Here is a 23,913-nt window from a genome sequence, read left to right as displayed (position 1 = left end):
GATTCTTCAGGTAATAAACACATCTACCAAATGTATGCTATTGCATTTCCAAACCAAAGAGTGCATTCATACTACCTAGCTTACAACACAAAATGGCCTGTTCCCAAGCCATTTTCCACTCAGCTGCCTCCAACTGTCAGGTAGTTAAAAAACAATTAGAGATGTTTTCACTTGGAGATGCTTTGGATTGGTCCTCTTATTAGCATAAGACTGGCGCTGACTTTCTCTCCGAATGCTCTATAGTGCTAATAACAATCACTTGAGCTCTGCTGTCACATCTTAGGTAAAGGATACTTGAGATTCCTTAAAGCAAAGGCCCATAGTTTACAGCTGCTAACACAGATACCCTCATGTCCAAAGCACTTTTCTATCAGTAATTGAGTCCCAAGACAAAATATACAGGTATGGAAAAATTCCCAACCAGTGCTTTCATTTTTAACATTATGATCAAGGCTGCTATTAATGTTTTACCAATTGGACAATCAGTTACTGAATAATATCAACTAATGAGAGAAATTGACCCATTTCCATTTTGTTGGTCTCTGTGTTAGAAAGTTATAAAAATGGGATGATTATTTGCAATAATTTATTGTTTTCCGCTCTACAGACTTCTACAGACCCTGGTTTGTCATGCTGTTTGTAATTCTATTTATAACAGTTTTCATATAGTGAATAGCCACAATAAGAAAAGCTCTACTCAAGCTAGTGTGGCATGTCATATTAATCAAATATGACGTAACGCATTCTTAAAAAGAGTGTGTTGTATGATAAGGTAAAAATGTTTTTGAAACATTTTAAATATTTACTTTCTAACATGTACTTGAATCAACTATTCTTGATTCAAAGTTGCTAGGAACATCAAAAGAGACTAGGATTTTCACAGAAAAACATTTTGGAAATGACTGCTGGCTAAAATGAGTATACCATTTTCATCCAAAAATATTATTGGTGTGCGGTAACTCATATTTTATAACGCAACATCCAAGAAAGACTGAAAAAACCCTGTTCCATGTTCATGATAAACTAAGTAAATTAACCATGAGCTATACTAGTATTTTAACATTACACTACATATACTGTATGTATTCTAATATTTTACTGCATATTTCTATGCTTTGTTCTTCTCCAGCTCTTTTGTATGCAGGTAGTCAGTCACATAGCAAGCCTTTCTCTTTCCGCTGTTCCCAAAATCCCAAAATCCAATAATTTAAATTGAAGATTATTTGATTACATCAAAGATGAAGCTGTATTTCTAAAGGACCTGTGGTCTTATTTAAATTTGCACTGCAACTACTTAGAAAAAACAGGGGCTTTAAAGGGTAAAAGGGTAAAGCCATTGACAAAAGCAGACAGGAAATAACTCTTGTTTACAGGATCCATTAGCAGTCACTGCTTTAGAAGGTGAAGCTCTGATAACTCGACCTCAGAAGAATAGAATGGGATTGTTACAGGACTTGCTGCTCAGTTCATTATTATCAGGATGTTTATTTAAGTTGGGCTTTCAGAAAAGGGTCTCACAATATAGATCATGTTCAATTAACTTTATGGTGGCATTGTGAGATATAGACCAAGCAACACAAACAGCCAGGTCCTTGTGTTTCCTTTGAGCTCTGGCCCTATTATTATTTTTCTATATTGTTTTGGCTGGGAAGTGACCACCAGGAAGTCATTTCCTGCATTTGAAACTCCTGAGAGAAGAAAGCTGGACAAACATTCAATGGCATTGATTCAGATTGGACGTCACATCATTTAAAAGTGCCCTACATGCTGTTTTACATGTGCTATTCACAGGCAAAATATTGGTTGCTACTTATATGATGGTGACTTATTATGTTTCAGACATTATTTTAAATGCTACAGCAAAACATTTTTTTTCTAATTTGTTTTTCTTTATGCGTTTGAGACTAGATATTCTTTACTGAAAGAGAGAATATCAGTCATTTCAAAGGTCAGTTCCAGTCATATTGCATCGCCATGTTCAGTCTAAAAAAAACATCTGTTAGTGCATGTCTGTGCTGTGTTCTAAAAGGGTAAAAATTCCTGCAGAGTTCAGAAGAACCTTATTACCTGTTCAATAGTGCTCTGTAATCCTGATAATAACACAACCTTCATGGGACTTTGTTCCAGTGAAAATTATTTTTTTTTCTTAAACAAGTAAGCAGAAATTTGAAAATTTGAAAAAGTTATTCCACTCTTATTTTTAAATGTTTTGCAACATTAAGTTTTGGAAATTACACTAACTTTTTATTATTTATTTGAATTATTTTGCGATCTTTTAACATAAGAACCTTTCTATTTTTTAATAGTTAATGCTGAAGATATTTAACTTGAATGAGTCTGATGTTTTATTTTAGATTTCAGAAAACATTAATTGCTCTATATTTTACCTTTCTTTCTGTGTTTCTGTCTCATTTACCTGCCAAAGCCTAAATTATCCTTTTTCTGTTCTGGAGTATTTATTGGTGAAGACAGAATTTACTGGGTGCCAAGAGACTAAATTCTTTGTTTAGAGGATGCTAAACAGCCTTGAAAGTGTACCTACCATAAAATATTTGCACTTATCTGTGGATAAAGATATCTAGAGTATGAACCCTTTTAAGGTCAGACAAAGAGAGAACACAAACTCTGTATAAACATACTAAATAGTTTTATGACTGTTCAATCTTTCAGCACCTGCAAAAAGCCAGCACCCTTCTTTTTTTTTTATCTTCCAGGGCTGGGTTTTCAAAAGGCCTTTTGTTAACAGCCCAAAATTCATTATCCTTTTAATAAGAGCTTTGCAACTCAAAGAGTTTCCAAGAAAAGCCCACATTTTAATGTGGGAAAAATTTGTATCCAGAAACGAAGAAAAAAGTAAAACGATTAACACACAAAGTGAAGCTCCCATTTAATGTCCTTCACAAAACTAGATGTCTTTTGAAGTGACACAATTCCAGCTGCTTGTCATTATGGATACTTAGAGAAAGAACTGGCCATGATGAAATGCACTCCTTACCTGTAGACTCTGACTGGAACAATCCAGTTAGAAACTGGTTTCTACAGACACATGACACATCAGGAAACTTAGAGATAACAGATCATCTTATGGAATCCCTAAATGTGTCACAAAGTCTTAATTTCACATGTTCCAGCAGGAAGTACTGGACAGTAATACTCCAGCTTGGAGCTGCTCAAAAGCCACCCATCCAATACCACCACTCTGTCACTCCTGACCACATCTCTAGCCACCTGCTTTATGTTGCCAAAGCATCCCTGACAAACAACACAAGAACAAGAATCAGGGGTGAATTAGGCAGCAGCATGAGACCAACAGAGGGAACACAAGCACAGAACTACAAACATTTCTGCAAGACTTGAAGTGTGGCAAGGCAGCACGATACAACAACATCATGCCAGAGTTGATAAAACACTTGGGGTCTCTTGCCTTGTTGACTCAGTTCCACACACTGGTCTTGAACTCCAACACCATCACAAACACATGGTGGAGAGCAAAGGTCATCGCCGTACCTAAATTTGAACACCTAAGTTTGACACTTTGGACCAGATCCTAAATGAGGACATAACCAAACTTGAACAGCAGCAGAATTCGTGTTGACGCACACCAAGCCCCCAAAATCAGCATCCAGAATATTCCACCTCCACAATGTAAAAGTTACAAAAAAAGCTCAAAAGCTCATGAACAGTCAGAAATTCCAGCACCATGCTATTCCAGCATACCCTGGTGTGATCCCGAATAGGACACTGAGCTTCCAAGAGCACTTAAAGACAACAGAAGCCAAGGTCAAAACAAGGAACTTCTGATCTCCACACTGCTGGTTCAACATGGAAAGCTGCTACTACCACCCTCCAGACATCAGCCTCTGCACTGTCATTCTCAAAAGCAGAATACTATGCCCCTGTGTGGTCAAGATCTTCACATACTCCCAGAGCACACACCCAGCTGAATACCACCATGCACACCATCACTGGAAACCGCAGCTCCCCTCTACCCTCAAACATCAAGCCTCCACACATCTCATTACTTCCAACCACCCACAAAATGCTCCAAAATGATCATCATCAGCCCCTACATGAGGATATATTTAATCCACCAAATCACACATCTTTTCAAGAAACTCAGTCTCTCTACAAATTCCCCCCAGCAAGATATCTATGAAGACTCCACTTATGCTCAAGAATGTGAATCACCGTACTTTAAAAAAGAAGCACTTCATCAACCTCTTCAGCAACGTCCTGGCTTTCAGCTTCCAAGTCCACTCTAAACCACTTCGGTACTGTTCAGTGTCCATGTCCTGCCAGACTCTATAGACAGGAGATCAGTGCAGCCCTATGTGTGACCGTGGGATGGAGGAAACAATGCAGCACATCCTAGAGATCTGCCCAATCCACAGATTTAGTGGAGGACTACTCACCCTCAACCTAGCAAGACCAAAAGCTCTCAAAACCAGCTTCCCAATGATCAGAACTGGTTCAGCACTTCACATCTAATACCAATATGTAATCCACTGCTGTCAGCCTTCTAACACATGCTGGGTTAATAAGCTCTACTTATGTGAGTCTTCCACGCATTTAGACTGGGCAGCATCATTAGCCTTGGAACAAGTAATAGGTTTATTCCATGCTGAAAAAAAGAAGAAAGAGAACACAACGTTTTGGCCGTGGAGCCTTCTTCAGGCGTGGAAATAAAAGCAAGCCTACCTATCAGAAGCCCAATTCAATTTTGACCTTTAGGAATTGAGGTGTTACTTCTGTTATCTTGACACCTGAAGAAGGCTCCACGGCCGAAACGTTGTGTTCTCTTTCTTCTTTTTTTCAGCATGGAATAAACCTATTACTTGTTCCTTTGCAGCCTTCGCATGCTGACGCAGCTACCCACCTGAATCATTAGCCTTGACCTTGCATTGTGCTATGACACAGAGCAGTCACAATATTACACATGGTTAACCATCATTTGAGTCAACTGCTACTACCTGAATGCCAAAGGTACACCTCTGGCTGGAAATTGTCTTTATTGTTCATATCCTACATTAGTCATCTTTTAAAACCAAAGCATTAAAAATCTAATGTTTATGCATGGTAGATACAATTTGTAATAAAGCTTTCAATGATTTTTGGAGACTGACACGATAGCAAGTCAAATTGTCTTAACTTTTATTTGGCCACATCCAAAAATAAGAGAAAACAATTAAAACGTCTGAATCATGAATTCTCTTGTTTAAGATCTAGATCAGTGAGATATAAGTTTTGCTGCATCTAAAGATAACAGAAGTAACACCTCAATTCCTAAAGGTCAAAATTGAATTGGGCTTCTGATAGGTAGGCTTGCTTTTATTTCCAACGGTTTACAAAGAGCATGTGTTCAAACACCCCACTGTTGTTTTTATCAAACTGTAATGCTGAATATTACAAACATTTCTGTGGGGACAGCAGATCTTCAATTCTTTTCTTCTTGGCTGTGCTGGGCATCTCTGCTTTCATCACTGGTTCTGGTAGGATCTTAGGTCAACACGTCTGGTTTGGAACTTCAGATGCACACTTCTTGGATTGAATAACCTCTTGTGGAACAAAGAGGAGTTTGAACCTGTTGAATAGTATGTATAGAATAAGTAGAACTATAGTATAGAAAGTTAAAGAACAAAGATATTTTTCCATGCATAAAAGTAAAAAAAGGAAGAATCATTTATTTTTCCCATTTATTCTCTTTTGGCCTCCTATTCCTCTTCTCCCTCTTTCCCCCACTCTGCTGAAGATGCACCACATTGAAATGTTGGGTTTTCCTTTTTTCAGTTTTACGTTTCAGTGCAGAATTAAGCTTGACTTGTTCCTTCACTGTTTTGATAGTTTTGTTTCTTTGCAACCCTATATAGACAGTTTTGTAAGAGTTAAGGTTAATCAGGATTGATATTATTGAGTGATATTGTCACGATGATGGTATTGTGTTTGTTGCTTTAAGCAGCAGACACGGTAATGATGGACATTTAAAAGTATACAATTGCATGAATTTGTAGTAATGTTTATATCCTTAGGATTGCAAATGATGTATAAGGAGATCTGATTACATAAGACATGCATATGGATTTTCATCACATTGTGCAAAGCTTCCTCTTTGCTGGGCGTTGAACACCACTGAAGATCACAAACAGGCCTGTATTGGTTCTTGCTGGGAGACTTCCTGAGAGATAGCATCGTAAAGACCACATTGCACGAATTAGATGGGTGACCTTGTCGATTTACTCCATTGCACACCGGAGAAAATGGAAAATAATCAGATGTTTCTCTACAGTATTCTGAACGAGGTGTTGTAATGTAATATAATTTTCTTCGGAAAATAATAGACCTACAATGCTCAGTTATCTTACGAAAACACTAACGTAATAAAACAGATTATAGTCAGGTGCGAAATGTTGAAACTATTACAAAAACGTAACCTTAAACGTTTAGAGCAATTACAGTTTGAGGACAGTGCTTCAGATTTCCTAACGCGTGCATTTTCCCAATAACTTATACATTGCATCTCAAATAATCATCAGGCAGCCTCAACAGTTTGGTCATATTTCTCGTGAGAACAATGTACACTTAAATATACGACACTAAAGAAATCAAACAAAAAATCAAACCAAAATGCGAAACCGAGAGGATATTACACCAGAAACAGACATTAAGTCCGTTACTTTTTTCAGCGTTGCTAGGAACTGAGAGTTTCTGCTAGTTTGTTTCAGTCGGACATACAGGAAGTGTTTTAGCAGACCGTGCTCTTTAAAACAAGTCTTTCCTCTCCATGCTTCCTCAGTGAGTGCTATAGTATTGTCTCCTAATTAATCTAACCAAAAAGGATTTTATCGTTATAATTTTACAGCAAAGAACGCCAGAAATGACTAAAGAAGATATCAAAGGGTAAGGTCTGAATGACAAAAAGCGCACGATGTACTAATAATTACATTTGTACGGCTCCATAATGTCTTGCAGGCTATTGCATCATTAGTGCACGGTAGATAAAGACTGATTTATAAACTGGTTACTTCGTTAAAATGTAACTATTGTAATCGGTAACACTTGTTATTGAGTTTCCTGTGCTAACATTACTCCTCCGTGCACACACAAGGAGAAGGACGCCGTACAGATGGCCGAGGTGCTGTGTCAGCAGTGTAGCGGGGTGGCTGGTGTAGGTCCTGAGTGCTCACTGTACTCGCCACCCGGCAGGGAAAACTCATTGTAAAGGAATTCATTTTCACATGAAAAGGCAACCCCCAAATTCAGTTTGAAACAGGCTTTAAAAACTTCTCAAAGGTTCTTATTAGTGTGTCTTGACACATATGTGGGCTTTATGAGGTCTGTTTTTTTTCCCGTAGTGTCTTAACACAGCAGTTATTTCAGAATAGACAAGTTTCTGCAGTTTTTACTAGTTTACTAATTATTCTGAAATCTATTTTCAGAATAGATAATTGATATACATTATTAGATCTCCCCTATTTGACTGTTCACTCCTTATTTATAAATTCTTTCTATTTCTTAACCTATTATTCTCAATCCAAAAAATCACATTTTCCCTAATGTATACTGCCTTTAGTTTGAGAAATTAATATTTTATTAGGAACTGCATCCAAAGCCTCTTAAAAATTAAAATACACCGTATCATATCCATAACTTTTGTTGCTCGTTCAAAGAAATCTAACAAATTGGTTATACAGGACCTGGCTTTTCTAGATCTGTGTTGTCTGTTTCATGGTTTCTGAATTCCATATTGATGATCCTTTAGTTATAATGAAAAGGAACAAGTAATAGGTTTATTCCATGCTGAAAAAAAGAAAGAAAGGAAAACACAACCTTTCGGCTGTGGAGCCTTCTCCACGGCCGAAACGTTGTGTTTTCTTTCTTCTTTTTTTCAGCATGGAATAAACTTATTGTTCCTTTGCAGCCTACGCATACTGACGCAGCTATCCACCTGAACTACTTTAGTTATAATAATTGTTTCCATAACATGATACATATATACTTATTGGCCTAGAATTACTTGTATCTGTATTCACTCCAAAGTGCATTATAGTGAGAAAAGTGAGTTATTGGTATTATATCCAAACTTCTCTGGGTGTGTTCAGAGATGGCTTAGACTAGAGCATTAACTTAACAGTTTGACAGCTTTTGGGGATGGGTGATGGTTACACATCTAAAAAGCTTTGAGATCCTATGTAAGAAATTCTAATGTGTCTATACTATATATAATGATATACTTTGTGATATCTCAAGGCCCTTTTGAATAAGATGAGGACTGCAAAGAGCTGAGACACAGTGTATAAACTGACTTGCAAGATCTGAAATGGGCTGGGAGGTCTTGGAGCAACAGAGCAGAAGGCATGGTCACACTGGAAACTGAAAGAAGACCAAAGTTCAAAGAGCTCTGATGACGTGTAGGGTGTTAACAGTTCACTGATGTTGTTAGGAATGTCAGGCCCTTAAAGGTGTCCAGCTGCACTTTGAATCTCATTGTGAAATTCACAGGGAGCCAGTGCAAGGACACTTAAACAGGAGCTAATGGTTGACATGTAAGTAGCAAAGCTGGGACACCTATGCAGTAGGAAGAAATAAACAATTTCCTGGACTTCTTGGATGTTTGCTGCTGAATTTCTGAGCCTGTTATGCAGGAGATGTATTGCCGGAATGTGTGAACACTGTGTTGTGTCCATCCAGAAACACACTACTGCATTTGTTAATGTAATTTGCATGATATAAAAGTCCCAACATTCAGGTAGAGCAGCGCCATGGCCTGCTGGAGCTGCATCTGAGATGCCACTGCTAAGAGATAGTGACTGGCCTTGCAAAATGAGACACAGTACAGGTAGCTGTCAGCAGGTCTCTATTACACATGAACCACAACAGTTGAATGTAGGTGATGTTTTATGGGCCAAAATGTGAGTCAATGTAGATAAAACATCTTGTAAAAGTTACAAAGCCACTTGTTCACTTTCCTCAATGGTTTGAAACAGATAACTACAAAATTCTACTTGTTGCAAAATTAATGGTACAGGAGCTCTAAAGGACTATTGAATAAATGTAAAAAAGATGTGTACTTGAGGTGAGTTGTTGGGTATAACTTGAAAGTACTGGCTGATTTGCAGTGTTTGACATGGGCTGGAAGATTGGAGCAACAGCACAGAAAGCACAGTCTTTCAGTGTCTGACGTCTTGTATTGGAAATTGAAAGAAGACCAGAAACCAAAAAGTGCTGATCAGGTGTAGGGTTAACAGCTCACTGTTCTAGTCAGGGGCTAAACCCTTCAAGCATGTAAAGGTCAACCAGTGCAAGGACACTAAAGCAGGTGAATATCACCCTGCAATTCACAACTGGCATCCCTCTGAAGCTAAGCAGGTGTGAGCCTGGTCAGTACCTGGATGGGAGACCTCCTGGGAAAAACTAAGGTTGCTGCTGGAAGAGGTGTTAGTGGGGCCAGCAGGGGGCGCTCACCCTGCGGTCTGTGTGGGTCCTAATGCCCCAGTATAGTGACGGGGACACTATACTGTAAACAGGCACCGTCCTTCGGATGAGACGTAAAACCGAGGTCCTGTGGTCATTAAAAATCCCAGGGCATTTCTCGAAAAGAGTAGGGGTGTAACCCCGGTGTCCTGGCCAAATTTCCCATTGGCCCTTACTAATCATGGCCTCATAATAATCCCCATCTATGAATTGGCTTCATCACTCTGCTCTCCTCCCCACTGATGGCTGATGTGTGGTGAGTGTTCTGGTGGACTATGGCAGCCGTCGCATCATCCAGGTGGATGCATTGGTGGTGGTGGAGGGGAGTCCCCATTACCTGTAAAGCGCTTTGAGTGGAGTGTCCAGAAAAGGGCTATATAAGTGTAAGCAATTATTATTATATGTGCTCATGTGTTTTAGTTCACGTCTGAACAGCTGAGCTGTGATCTTGCTACAGCTTAAGAACATGTTCAGAAACACTAGTAAGCGCAAACAAGCATTACAGTAATCAAAGGAACATGTAACAGGTTTATTCCATGCTGAAAAGAAAGGAAACACAACGTTTGACACACCTGAAGAAGGCTCCACAGCTGTGTGTTTCCTTTCTTCTCTTTTCAGCATGGAATAAACCTGTTGCCTGTTCCTTTGCAGCCTACGCCCTGCTGATGCAGCTCCCTACTTGAACTATTGCAATAATCAAGCCTGGAAAAGACAAAGGCAGGCAACTGATACTGGCAGTGTTAAGCAGATTTAAAAAAATACACTTTCACAAAATGTTAGCATGAGCTTCAAATGTAAGGTTCAGATTGCAGTGACAGACACGATGCTTCTTGGTCTCAGTAATAATAATAATTGCTTACACTTATATAGCGCTTTTCGGGACACTCCACTCAAAGCGCTTTACAGGTAATGGGGACTCCCCTCCATCACCACCAGTGTGCAGCCCCACCTGTATGATGCGACGGCAGCCATAGTGCGCAAGAACGCTCACCACACATCAGCTATCAGTGGGGAGGAGAGCAGAGTAATGAAGCCAATTCATAGAGGGGGATTATTAGGAGGCCATGATTGATAAGGCCCAATGGGACGTTTGGCCAGGACGCCGGGGTTACACCCCTACTCTTTTCGAGAAACGCCCTGGGATTTTTAATGACCACAGGACCTCGGTTTTACTTCTCATCCGAAGGACGGTGCCTGTTTACAGTATAGTGTCCCCGTCACTATACTGGGGCATTAGGACCCACATGGGCCGCAGGGTGAGCACCCCCTGATTGCCCCACTAACACCTCGTCAGCAGCAATCTTAGTTTTTCCCAGGAGGTCTCTCATCCAGGTACTGACCAGGCTCACCTGCTTAGCTTCAGTGGGTTGCCAGTTGTGAGTTGCAGAGTGATATGGCTGCTGGCGTAGTCAAACTAAGGTTAACATAACTCCAGAGTTGATAGGGAGATCAAATCTGCATAACCTGAGTGTTTGAGTTCTAACCTAAAAGGTTTTGTTATTTCTAAAGAGTGTCAAGAGGCAGATAGTGCTTAATTAACTTCAGGTTTTGTGCGAACATAGAAAGGAAGCTGATACCATACCCACTAAAGGCAAATATTTATTTTTAGTGTTTTTATTGTTTAAATGTATGATGCCGTTAATTAACAGATGTATATTTTAAGCCTTATTGCTCAGAATAGATTGTGAGCATGTGAATGCCTTTAGTTCTTAGGAAAGCAGCATTTTCTGTCTCTCATTTAAAAATGTAATAGTACTTTTTTAATTAGCTGATATCATTGAACTCTTGAGGAGTAAATCCCTTTAGCATTTGAACTGGGAAATGAGAAAAATGTGAACTATGTGGAAAAGACCTCAGGGTCCAGCGTGGATGGAATTTGATATCAGGGTGTCAGTTTCATGTGGTGACAGCTGTGCTGCATGAGAGCAGAGGCTGATTGACAGGATTTGAAAAGTTTCTTGGTGCTGAAAAACCTGCAGGCCAAAGGGGCTTTTTCTGTGCCTTCTGAATAGGTGACCTTACTGCACTGCTTTGATTGTGTTCTGATGAGGGATGTAAGGGAGCTGTTCCCTCCAAGGTTTTGCAACAAATTAATGGCCCAGAAAAGGAAAGAGTATCAATTTCCTGAGGTCTGAAAAATCATGTAGTGGACATCAGATCACCTTTTTGCTGTTCAAAGGAAATTGCCTTCATCATCAAGTCTTTCATCTGGGATGATGCTATGAAAACAGTCATCCTTAAAGGCAATAAATTGACATTAATTAAATTACACCCTGGTCACTGAAATAGTCCATTTCCTCTTCCTTATACATTGTGTGTTAATCTGCTAGGGGTGTTAACACTGCATCACTAATACAGTAGCTGCTGCTAAAACAAGCACTCTTTGTGATTTAATACAATAGAAAGTCATGTTTGCTTTAAGATTAGGAGATGTTTATGAAAGAATTCAGAAGTCAGAGAGATATACCTGGGAGCCCAGATGTTTACAATTCAAGGCAGAAACAGAACTTCAGAGACCTTGCAACATTCTTGATCTTTATCAGACTTGACAGTTAGTTTGTGAAATACCACGGAGGATCTAGCTAAGATGAGGCTTCTGGGCCTGAGCTTGTGTGTTCATCATTATTTAATAGTATAAGAAGTCTACACTTTACTAGGAGTAAGAGGAGCTGTCAAAATATTTGGTTTAGTGTGGATTTTTTTGTGTGCTAAATCTGTGTTATATTTTAATCTTGCACCGGCAGCTCCTGTACCTGAATTGAAAACTTGTTACAGTTGTTCAGCTCTTTGCTTGACTGCAAGGAGACAATCTCCTTCAGCCTGAGAGTTACGTTTTTTTGGTTACAGTCCTACTGTATTATTTAAGGCCTACATTTAAATCAAATTTAATTCTGTTTATATATAGATTCTTATGTAGTTGATATTCATATTTAGTATGTGCTTGTACAAAATATCACACTAAAATCTCATTCATGTGCTAAGGTATAGGTGAAAATTAGGTGTTTCCTTTGATTTAAGAAAAGGACATAAATTTAAGACCAAGAATGCAAAATAATTTCTTTACCTTGCCAGTAAGCTCCATTAACTGCCTCTATCTTAATGCAGTATAACTTGATATGTCACCAGGTGACTCCTGTTGTTAAAAGAGAAAAATGTTTTGGTCTTGTGAATTTGACAGCATTACAGTAGCAATGCAGTTGTAAACATCGCATGATATGATATTGTCAGTGTAAGGACAGATGTAATCTAACAACCCATACTCTGGTGCCCTGCTGTGACCACCTCTTTAACACAACAACAGACTGAGAAAATGTTCTTAGAACAGTGTTGTTCTTGTCTGTCCAATTCATGCTCTTACTTTGGTTCATCAATCTAGCTGTGATGTGCTCAGAAATTGATACAAATCTGTTAATATCTTTTGACCTATAAGAGACATACATTGTGACCAGTACTAAAAAGGTCCATTTGTTTTCTGTGTGGTTGTATCCACACTATTAATTGCAGGGCGTTGGGCACTCTGTGGACCATCAGCTTAGTTGTTTTGGGCCGTGCGTGTAGCACATATGAAGATCACACACTACAGTTTTCGCAGCAGGAGCTCTGTCACAGGCATTTGAATGTGTTAGAGAGCATGTTGTCTGTCGTTGGTCTCTCCAGGCACACAGGGTAGGAAGGAGAATTAACAGCTCCAAGCAGGTGCTTCTGCAAGTTCTCTTGAAAACAGACTTGCCAAGTGGCACCTGTTACCGTGATTGTGCTGTCGGCTTCCTTGCACCTGGGACTTGTGTCCCTCGTCGTTCTCATGCCATTGTTATTTCCTTCAGGAATCGTGCTGTCAATGCGGACTAAAGTTAGAAACCCAGCGTGTTTGTCTTCCTGCAGCAGGGAGGGCCGTGATGCCAATTAGGCTGTAGCCTTTTGTGCTGCTCTTGATGAGGCATGTCCGGGTCAGCGAGCTCAGGGGCTGCAGCTTCGCACCCAGTGGAGAAGTCGGAGACCTGCATCCAGTACGACTTCTTATTCATCTGATTGAGCCACATCGAAAGTGTCAGATTGCGCTGCTTTCCATTTCAAGGTGCTGAGGCACTATGCTCAGGTTATAAGTGTGGAAAAACACAATCGGTTGTCGTCATTCGGGAAATGTTTTTTTGTTCGATTATGGCTGTGAAATTTAAGGAATTACTTGTAAGACTTCAGGGTAAGAAACACAACAATAAAGTATAATTATAATGTAAGAATAATTAATATTCATAATAATGTAAGAACACATGATATTATGAAAAAAACCTGTTGTGTGTAAGTAATGCACAATGATATAAGACTGTATTTAAAAAAAACAGTAAATGCCTTTGGAAGATGCCTCAGTTTTTATTTCACTGAATGTTGAGTTTAAAGAAGCATTTAAGAATGTTTTTTGCAAATGTTTTATGCAGTTTCCATCAAATAATAATAAGTACTCTTCAATCAGAATTGGGCATTATTTGACACATTCACAATGCATTACAATGCAATGCAAGCTGCTTCATTCCACATTTAAATAAATCAAAGTCTAGACTTTGGGATTAACAATCAATTCAGAAAAATATAAGTAGAAAGAAAGTACTTTATAAAAAAACATTTAGAAGCACAATGTTCAGTTAAAGAAATAGATTGAGATTAATTGCAGGCTAAAAAAAAAGTATAGAGCAGTGATAGAAATGAATATAGCAAGGGAGGCTAGAATGAATTTTATTCAGTTCTTCAAAGCAAAGGTATAGCCAAGAATGAAATAAGCAATAAAATAAGAAAAAGATGAAAAGGAAATGGCTGATTTCGTCAGGGAAGAAATCTGAAACGTGTCTCATGCTGAGGAAGGACAAAGTTTTATATAAAATAATACCGAACAGAAGAGGCGGATGTGTTACAGCTACTGCAAGCACTCGAGATAAATCTCCGGAGCGTGATGGTAATTTCCCAATTGTACTTGGGGGAACAAGACATGTTATTAATTCCATTGGCTCTCAACACAGCTCCTCCAGCGGTCACTCAGGACAGGGGTAACACTCCCTGACTGGAAAATTGCACGCCCACCCATTACAAGAATGTCACAACCGTGTGAGTGATTATAGACCAATGGTTCATTATTGTGTTACGCACCATTTTATAATGAAAAGTAAACCAGGTGATGGTTTGACCTCATTTAGAATAGTGTGTACAGGTTTGGTTACCAGGTTACACAAAAAGATATTGCTGCACAGGAGTCAGTCCAGAGAAGTGACCAGATTCTCTTCTCAGAGGACAGCATTGGAAACAACAGGAATGTATGTTTAAAAATGAAACCATGATGTAATTTTTATACAAAGGGTTGTGGGAGTATGGAACAAGCTGTTACCCTGGGTGCTGTCAAGAAATGTGTGGATCCTTAGACGAATTATCGACTAGCAACCTAACAAGGTAGATAGGACTAAATAGTCTCTCCTGTTTGCAACTTTTCAACACCAACAGTGGTAATAACTTTCTGTTATGCGAGACCCATGGATTTGGTTTTGTTTTTTATTCTTATCAACATATCAACAGCGAAGCCGAAGAATAAAACTGTTTTTATCTCCTGGCTTAAACTTCTGCCTTCTCTTCATAAACGTGTTTAGTTTGTTTTTGAAATTCAGCCATGGAGTCGACAATTGAATTGTGTTTGTGGAGGCTTAGGGAAACAATAGCTTTAAAGGCAACTTCAGTGCTTGTGAATGGATGTGCAAGAAGGTGGGTGAGGGGTGGAATTAATTTTCCCAGAGTTTAAAAACTTCCTTCAGGAGGTAAAAGAAATAGACCTGGAAGTTTACATTTCTATTTTTTCCGCTTTCCTGCTATAGGTCTGCAGAGGAACCCCTAGCACAATCAAAGAAGGCCCTCAAGAAACAGCAGAAGGAAGCTGAGAAAGCTGCTAAGAAAGCGGACAAGCAGGCGAAGCTGGTCAGTGCGCAGGAGCCCCGTGCCCTGAGCAGCTGTGATGTGGCACTGGCACGTAAAGGAAAATGCCTCGTGTTTATTCCTAAAGGATGTTTATTGTTCCCCAATTCCTGTGCTTTCAGGCCTGCTTGTTTTTCAACACAGCCCAGCTTAGCTGAAAATGTAATATCGATATATGACACTTTGTTTTTGTCAGTGTTCTGAAACAATGTCTGTTTCTTTGTTGACCTGTTACAAGGGCCCTTCTTTACTACACTGTACATGATACAAGAGAATATAGTTGGTCATTTGGGCTGTGAGTAATGAAGTTCCCTTAATTTTTAAATGGCAACTTTGTATATCATGCCAAGTGTGTTACAGTCTATTCTGTCAGTGTTACCTTGGCAAGAGGTGACGTATTTAGGCAATTGAGAACACAGGCTAGTTGCAGTGAATATTTTGGACATAAAGATTTTATTTTTCCAGCTGGTCATAAGTTTTAAAAGTGTACAGCACAGTGCAAGATCTGTGTGAATGCAAGCAGTGGAGTTCACATTCATGGGCTGAAGCTAAAATTCAAACCCCCAGGGTAGGGCTTGGTAGGCACATCTTAGTTAAGCATCTTAAGATGTATAAGTAAACTTTGACTTAATTACAAACCATTCAAAAACAAAGTAGCTCACTGCATGAAATGCGAATGCGTAATTGGTGCCGTTGTCATTGGCACTGTAAAGAGGAACTGAATAAAGAAAGACCATTGCCTCTTGCTGTTTGTTTTTAAAGACAAAGGCAAGAGGCAACGACCTCTTCCTTTTGTCTTTTATACTGCTGGTGCCGGCAGTCACAAGCATCCAGATAGCTGAACATCTTTACTGAAAGTGTTCCAAGGCTGTAAATGCAATGGAAATTATTTGAAATTATAGATTGAAGAGTCCCATGTTATGAGAGTTATATATTACCACATAAAAGAGAATTGTTTCTTGTGTACTTCCTGTAGTTATTTAGAAGCCCAAGGTTATTGAGAAATAAATAGTTTTGTATCGTTATTGTTTTAAATTTTAGATGTATTCTATCAGAGAAGCAGAAAATGTTGCTATTAAAGCTCTAAGATTTTATGGCTTGAGATGGATTTTGTGTTACAGTAGTTCTATGAACATGTAAAGGTGTAAAGTTCTTGGGCTGAAGATCAGGAGGTTCTGCTACTTCTATACTGCAGTTAACAGAGGGTCAAATTCTTTTTCCTGACATGGAATTAAATTGTGTTCAGGTTCATGGACAGTCAGGGTAGGTTTCGGTGATGAATCAGGAAATGTCTGCATTATTGGAACTTTAGACAGTTGCTGAAGAAAATCTGTAGTTCCATTTTTCATACTGAAAGTTAATAAGCGTTGCAAACTCATCACTGAATTGTATTTTCCTGACCTATTTTTTCTTTTAATTGTCCCCAGGCAGCAGAGCAGCAAACCACTGATGAGGAGGTAAGACCTGGTGATAAAGAGTCTTTTCAGAAAAAGATTTTGCATTAATAATAATAATAATAATAAACTTTATTTTATATAGCGCCTTTAAAGGTGGCTTCTCAAAGCGCTTTTCAGGATGACAAATTTCAGTTGACAGTTTCAGTTTTTTTTGGTGGGGGGGGGTTGGTATGCCAAATGTGGTGGAAATTCAGTAAAATTATTTTAGTACAATATCTCATGAATGAAGACGCTGTAGAAAGCAAGACAAACTATAACAAAAATGAGGAGGCAACTGACCTGTTGTGCTCATTTGGTTGCTAGTTGCTAACCTGATATTGAATAATTCTGAATATCAGTCTTCTAATGTACAAATTACCTGGTAAGGACTGTTCAGTTTTTTTTTTTAAATATTGTGATTTGCAGTATTACGGTCAAAATGTTTTATTTTTTTAAAACACACCTGAAGATGTGTTCTTTTTTGTTTTTACTTTTAGACTTAATCTCGCCTTTTCCTTTTTCACTTAGTGCTGACAGGGGCTACTTTTTCATTTGAGCTTACTCTGAGTTTTTAGAACTTTTGTATAATTAGCAATCGTTCGATATGGCGCAGCTCCTCTCCCACTTCCCGAAGGAAAGCCCTTCTTGAGCGGCCCTGCCTGTTCAGTCAGACAGCAGGTCCTTCAGCTATCGGGGCTGAGGTTTCAGAAGGGCTTCCTGAGCACCTCTGATGGAGGAAATGTGAAAATCTGTCTATGTTTAGTGTCCTCCAGATATGTTCATACTCCCTAGTTCCTAAGATCACAGGAACACAATAGGAATTAAAGCGATCATTGAATAAGATGCAGATTGTATAGTGTTATTAAATTGCACAGATCAAAGTTATAGTTGTCAAAAATAAGTACATTCCCCAAAACACAAATGTTACACTTTTTACAACTCGTAAGTATACTTTCAAGTAAAATCCAACAGAAAAAAAAAAGTATTTGTAAGTGCAGTGCAATGGATATCTCTGGATCTATATAGAAGACTGTACATAAGTTTCCCGTTTTCCAAGGGTATCTAAGGAGGTAACACACAGAGGACGTTCAGTAGTAGCAGCATCATCATAGTTAAGGCCAGAGAGCTCTTTAAAGGTAGCAAGGAAACAGTCACTGATCTCTTAAAGTTAAGGGGATGGCTATAAAATAATCCACAAAAGGCAGAATCTTTCCACTCTAAATACTTTCAACTCTAATAAGGGTTTGGGATACAGAAGGAAAGCAAAGGGCCAGACTCAGAACCAGTTAAATAAAAGCTCTTCTGAAGGAGAAGGTTTTGAGTCTAGATTTGAAAGAGCTCAGGGAAGGTCTCTGATATCCTTAGGGATAGAGTTCCAGAGCTTTGGGGCGCTGCAGGAGAAGGCCCTGTCAGCCCTCAAGTGTAGACGGTTTTGGGTATCGGATAGGAGACCAGAAATAGCATCAAATTAGAATAGAATTAGAACAAAGGTTGTGAGGTGGGAAGCAGGACGATAGTAGCCCAGAAGGATACTGAGATGCCAAGCCATGCAGAGTCTTATAGGTGAGCAGAAGGATTTTGAAGTCGTCTCAAAGGCAGGAGGAAGCCAGTGCGAAGACTCCAGGATAGGAGTAATGTGATCATTTTCACTAGACCTGGTCAGGATTCTGGCTGCTGAATTCTGAACATTCTAAAGTTTGTTCCGCAAGGATTTAGATACCCTAAATCCTAGGGCATTTAGGTTATCAATTTTAGAGAAAACGAAAATGTTATCTGGCTTTTTAGCAGCAGTTAACAACAACAACCTAGGATGTAGTCTGGTGATATTTCAGTGGTAGAAAAATGATGTTTTTACACTGTGTTGCACATGTGAGTCAGATGTCAAGACTGAATCAAATATTACCCCCAAGATGTTCAATGTAAATTGAAATTGATCTTGTCTTGTATCTTTACACGCCGGCCTGTGAGACAAGTGGTTCAGAAGGTAACAAAAGCCAACATCAATACAAACTGACTCTCCCACTTCACGTCACCCACATGAATGTAGCAAGGTGGGGTTGCAAGGCACTAATATTGTGAGTGGGGTCTTCTGTGCTTTGCAGTTGTTTTCTATCTGCAGGTCCGTGAACTTGGCTAAGACAGGGATGATTGTGATATATCACATCACATATCAGGACATTTTGGCCAAACAGCTGATTCCCTCTCCTCAAGGAAGGTCAAGCTTGTCTGAAAATGGACGTTCCAGCATGACACGGTCCAAATAGACATAGAAATGGTTAACTGCAAAAAGTAAATGTTATCAACTAACCATCTCAGTCTCCAGACCTCAAACCAATAAAATAATTGTGGTTTGAAATCAAGGAGGCCATTTACAAATAGAGACCAAAGGGTGTGAAGGACTTGGAGCAGTGCAGCCTGGAGGAATGGTCAGAGAATCTTTCTCAGAGGTGCCAGAACCTTACAGCGCTCTCCAGGAGGAGTCTTTGTCGATCAGTTTAAACTGTTGTATAGCATCCTTCACAATAAGTTGTCGCAGAGCGTCTTGTCAGTGTAATTCATATCAGAGGAAGATTTACAAAATACTCATTACTTAAGTGTGAATTAATGTGACCCTCGTGCTTTCAGTATGACATTTATGTTTGCAGTGCTATTAAAACTGTAGTATAACATTTTGGAATTTTATCATCAGGACACATGATCTGAACAGAATATTTCTCTGTTTTATGATTTTTTAATAAATAATAGAGGTTGCAGTATATCACCACACATGTGTATAGATATTTTTAAACCTGAAGAATATAATTATCAATTATGGGAATGAAGGATGCACACAATGTATAAAATCTTGAAAAACAAGCCTCTGCAGTACTCAGTGTTAATGTTTTTACTTGTGTGTGGTTTTAACTTTATTTTTCATCCATGCAGGACTTTGCGAAGGATCGGTATGGACTTTCTCCCATGCTCCAGTCACAGCAGAAACTGGGTTAGTAATTCATTACTTAAGCCTCAGATGTGTAGATTCTTACAATTAAGCTGCTTTCCAAAATACATTTTAATTTTGTTGCTGTCTGAAAAATATCAGTGCTAAACTGCTGTTAAGTGAATTCACAAATATTTCCAGTTTTGGGTATTTGTCTTGAGCTTAACAATAAGAACCCTTGACACACGTAAATCCTCTCATCAGTTCAATGATTTCTGTTTGTGAGCTGTCAGCATCTTCCATCTTGCAATTTTAAATGTTTGTATTCCATGGTTACGTGTAAAATCAGTTTCCTCAAAGCCTATTTGTAGCATGTGTTCACAAGGGGCTTTACTACATAGTTTAGCACCACAGATTGATGTGATGATTAAAAGTGTGATAGATTTCGACAGAATCCTGCTTCCTCTTCTGTCGTCCGTCTGTCTGTCTGCCTTTTAGCATAGATGCTAAAGAACAAAGTCTATTTTGTCACGCCTGTGCTCTCCAGCCTTGCACATCTGATCCTCTGATGGAGCCTGGAGTTGGCTGTGGGTGATGACGCATTAAACGAGAGTGGGATTAGTATTGATCAGTCTACATCAACAACAAAGCTTACCACGACTGAATACAAAGTGAATTTCAGGAAATGTAAAAACAGTGTTTGAAATGCATCTTACCACTCCACTTTGCAATGTGGTTTAGCACTGTAGTAAATACAGTAAGATCTCAGTTGGACGTGTACCGCAGGAGGAGTTTCAGTAACTTTTGTAAGGTAGCACAGTTAGTCAGCTTGGGCTTTTTCCAGGAACCTCCTGATAGTCATCTTCCCTTTTTTTTCTATACCATGTAATATTAATTAGACCAGTATTCTTAAGCACTTTCTCACTAGACACTCTCTTTCAGGCGAAAAGAAACACAACATTGTGTACATTTCAACGTTGTGTTTCTTTTCTTCTCTTTTCAGCATGGAATCAACCTTTACTTTTTCCATTGCAGCCTATGCATGCTTGAACTCTTTCAGGCTAGCTTTTTTTTTAATTGTCAAAATGCAAGGTGGTGTCTTTTCTTCCCTCTTTGCCTCATTCTTTCATGTGTCTGTGATCCAGATCGAGTGCTGGTGCGTGTACAGGATCTCACACCCAAGAAGGCTGACCAGCTGGTGTGGGTGCGAGCCAGAATTCACACCAGCAGAGCCAAAGGTGAGGCACTCCCATTAACCCAACTGGGCAGGTCTAGCAGAATTCAGCTTTCCTGTGAGCTGTGGGTGTTTCTCTTCCAGAACAATAACACACATATCTATTGTGTTTTTTTTATTCAGTTTTTATGGATGGGATAGACTCATGCTAACCACATCCCCGATACAATGATTGTTGGTGAATTTCCTCCCCCTTCTGCACTCTCTGAATGCTTCAAGCAAGGCCACAAGGAGTATTCTCTCATCTAGGCAGACAACATCATAACTCTTGTGTTGCTAAACAGAATGACCTTTTGATGTGAAGAACTAGAGATATGGGAGTCCCTATTTTCAAGATCTATTTTTTCACAGTTCTGTCAGCTGAGGGGGAAATAAATTGTGAATTCCACTGTTTGGGGAGTTGCTGTCAGGGTATGTCTGCCTGGTTAGTGTTCATGTTATTGTTTTTAAGAAAAGACTTAGATTTAGGATGTCTGGCTTAACAACATAAGACTGAAGGATGGCAGGTCTGGTTGTATGAGGGCACAGGAAACGTTTTGCCAAGTAATTGAATTGGGTGATTTTAGATACGGTATGTGTGAAGTGCTTTTAGAATCGCTGATTAAAGGCACATGCATAAATATAATTTAAATACATAAAAAAGCCTTTTCTAAATCTAGTGAGATAGGCTGTGGTTTGTTTTAGGATTTCTTCTCTTTACTTGAGCTGACATACTGTATTATCATGGTGAGAGATTAGAAATCAGATTGCTTTCTTGAAAAAACATTAATATTGTTTTTAAAGATTTAATTAAATTGAAATACCTTGCCTGCAGGCTTGTTTTAATAATGGCTTTGGAGACCTGCTATATTATAATAGAAATAATTGTCGAGGGTCTTTGTAGCATCTTAAGGCTTCCATTCTGTAAGCCAGAAATAAAAGTAAAGATCACCTAGTACATATTAAAGTATTTACCTCTTTTTTTAATGTTTTGGTGCCAATGTTTAATATATTTTTCTTTGTCCTGCTCACAATTCACAACAAAAGGGTGAAAATTGAATGAATTCACATGAACACAAAGAAAAGATAAAAACTTCACTCTGCAGAGGAAGTTAAAGCACAGTGTATTTCCTCTGCAGCTCAAGCGCCAAACCCTCACGTCAGTTTTTTTCAGCTGTTGCCCTTACTTGCTGCCGATAGTCTTTTATTTTTCTGTTTCTGCTACAGTCCTTGTATTGTGAGACAAAGTAAGCTTTCATACAAGGTAGTTATACTCTGGTGTAAATGTGTGTAGTAGGGCCTCATACTATAGGTTCACTCTTGCCTCTCTTGCGATTTAGTATTGCCAGATCGATGTTTTTCTCTCATCTTAAAAACAGACTGTCTAAATTAGAGGTGAGGACAGCCAAGTAAGCTCAGCTAAAAATACTGTTAGGACAAAAGGAAGGATTTTATCTCTCAGGATGGCTTCCTTCCAGCACCACTTCTATTTCAAAGGTTTTCAATGCTCATTTGTACATTTGCTGATTAAGGTTTAAAAAATCTTTGAGGGTGAATAACACATCCTGGTTTACACTTAAATGAAGCAGTTTGTGCTGTTGATCTGCAACCCCTGGCTTTGTAGCGCCAAGCAGATCGTCAGTCTTTGGATTAGCATTGACAGGTTGCAGGAATTTCTGTGATGAAGGCTTAGAGCCCGACACACACATGTGGTAGCTAATGGTGTTGCACAGAAGGCACCAGCTCTCTGGTCAGCACTTGTTTGGTGTTAACAGAAAACAGTTACTCCATTGCCCCACCTAAAAAATCAATGTCAAAGTGACAAAGCTCTATAGATTTAATTTTCTATGTTCATGTTAGAAAGCGCCTTTGCTTACTAAATTTAGTGTATTATGTGCATGTTTTTTTTCGGGACATTAAATAACATTATACAAAAGGTAATGTGTGTATATATATCCTAATTTACTGACCTACAAGATGCTGTTTATTATATGTATTTGGTTTGGATATTTATCTGATAACCAGCACACAGAGCACCTCAGTGGGGACAAACTTGTCTTTTCATGAGGCATCATGGAGGTAATAATAAGGGCTTTATGTTGAAAATTTATATTTTTACCACATCTGTCCTTTCTAATTTAATGCATGTGATTTTTTCACATTTAATTGAAGCTTGAAGAAGGTATCAATAAGAATCATGTACCTCTGACAAGCCTGATTCTGGTAGCAAGTGCAGAAAGCGCTCCAGGTCGGGGAATGTCTTGGTGTCATGAGGGTGTGGAGGGAAAGGTGCTTTGTTTCTGCCACGTACTGTGGCTGCAGGTGGAGCTGAGCAAGGAGAGGTTGCCTGACAGCTGCGACGTGTCTGCCGATGTTTTTCAGGAAAGCAGTGTTTCTTGGTTCTGCGTCAGCAGCAGTTCAACGTGCAGGCCCTGGTGGCGGTGGGAGACTGTACAAGCAAGCAGATGGTAAAGTTCGCTGCCAAGTGAGTAAGACGCTGCGTCCTGTTGTCCCAGTAAACAATGGTGGGAAACACAGACTTCTGCTGGTTAGAACCCATTTTCACACATAGAGATTCATACACACAGGCGAGTTCATCTTTCCTGCAGCACAGAGCAGTGAAGTGTTGCAGACTTTTGCTTAAGATAACCTGCAAATGAGTCAGAAGGGGTGCATGCAGGAAGATGTTTAATCAGTAATTAGTTTTTCACACTAATGAGCTTTCAGACTCATTCAGGTATACATCTGCAAGGGAGAAAAATGATATGGCCCCTGGAGTTCTCATGTTGTCTATATTAATCTTAATTAGAGAGTAGTTTATAAACATTATGACTTTCTTCATAACTTCAGTATTTTTTTAGTAATTTTCAAGGTATTTAATTTTCACTATAAACACATTAAACTAATGTGACAGAGCAGGCAAACTGAGA

The 23,913-nt window shown here is 39.0% G+C and overlaps 1 protein-coding gene across 1 annotated transcript in view; it reads left to right on the top strand.

Moving 5' to 3' along the window:
- The first annotated feature begins 6,733 nt into the window (after nucleotides 1–6,733).
- dars1 (aspartyl-tRNA synthetase 1) overlaps nucleotides 6,734–23,913 on the top strand; it is a 36,505-nt gene continuing 19,325 nt past the window's right edge. The window contains exons 1-6 of the mRNA XM_015358606.2: nucleotides 6,734–6,894; nucleotides 15,318–15,417; nucleotides 16,842–16,871; nucleotides 19,776–19,833; nucleotides 20,916–21,008; nucleotides 23,366–23,468. Coding sequence (XP_015214092.1) covers nucleotides 6,872–6,894; nucleotides 15,318–15,417; nucleotides 16,842–16,871; nucleotides 19,776–19,833; nucleotides 20,916–21,008; nucleotides 23,366–23,468 — 407 coding nt within the window. The 5' untranslated portion in view covers nucleotides 6,734–6,871. The remainder of the gene's footprint in view (nucleotides 6,895–15,317; nucleotides 15,418–16,841; nucleotides 16,872–19,775; nucleotides 19,834–20,915; nucleotides 21,009–23,365; nucleotides 23,469–23,913) is intronic.

This window comes from Lepisosteus oculatus, chromosome 12 (assembly GCF_040954835.1).
Source record: "Lepisosteus oculatus isolate fLepOcu1 chromosome 12, fLepOcu1.hap2, whole genome shotgun sequence".
Taxonomy (NCBI): domain Eukaryota; kingdom Metazoa; phylum Chordata; class Actinopteri; order Semionotiformes; family Lepisosteidae; genus Lepisosteus; species Lepisosteus oculatus.
This window is presented reverse-complemented; position numbering and strand designations above follow the sequence as displayed.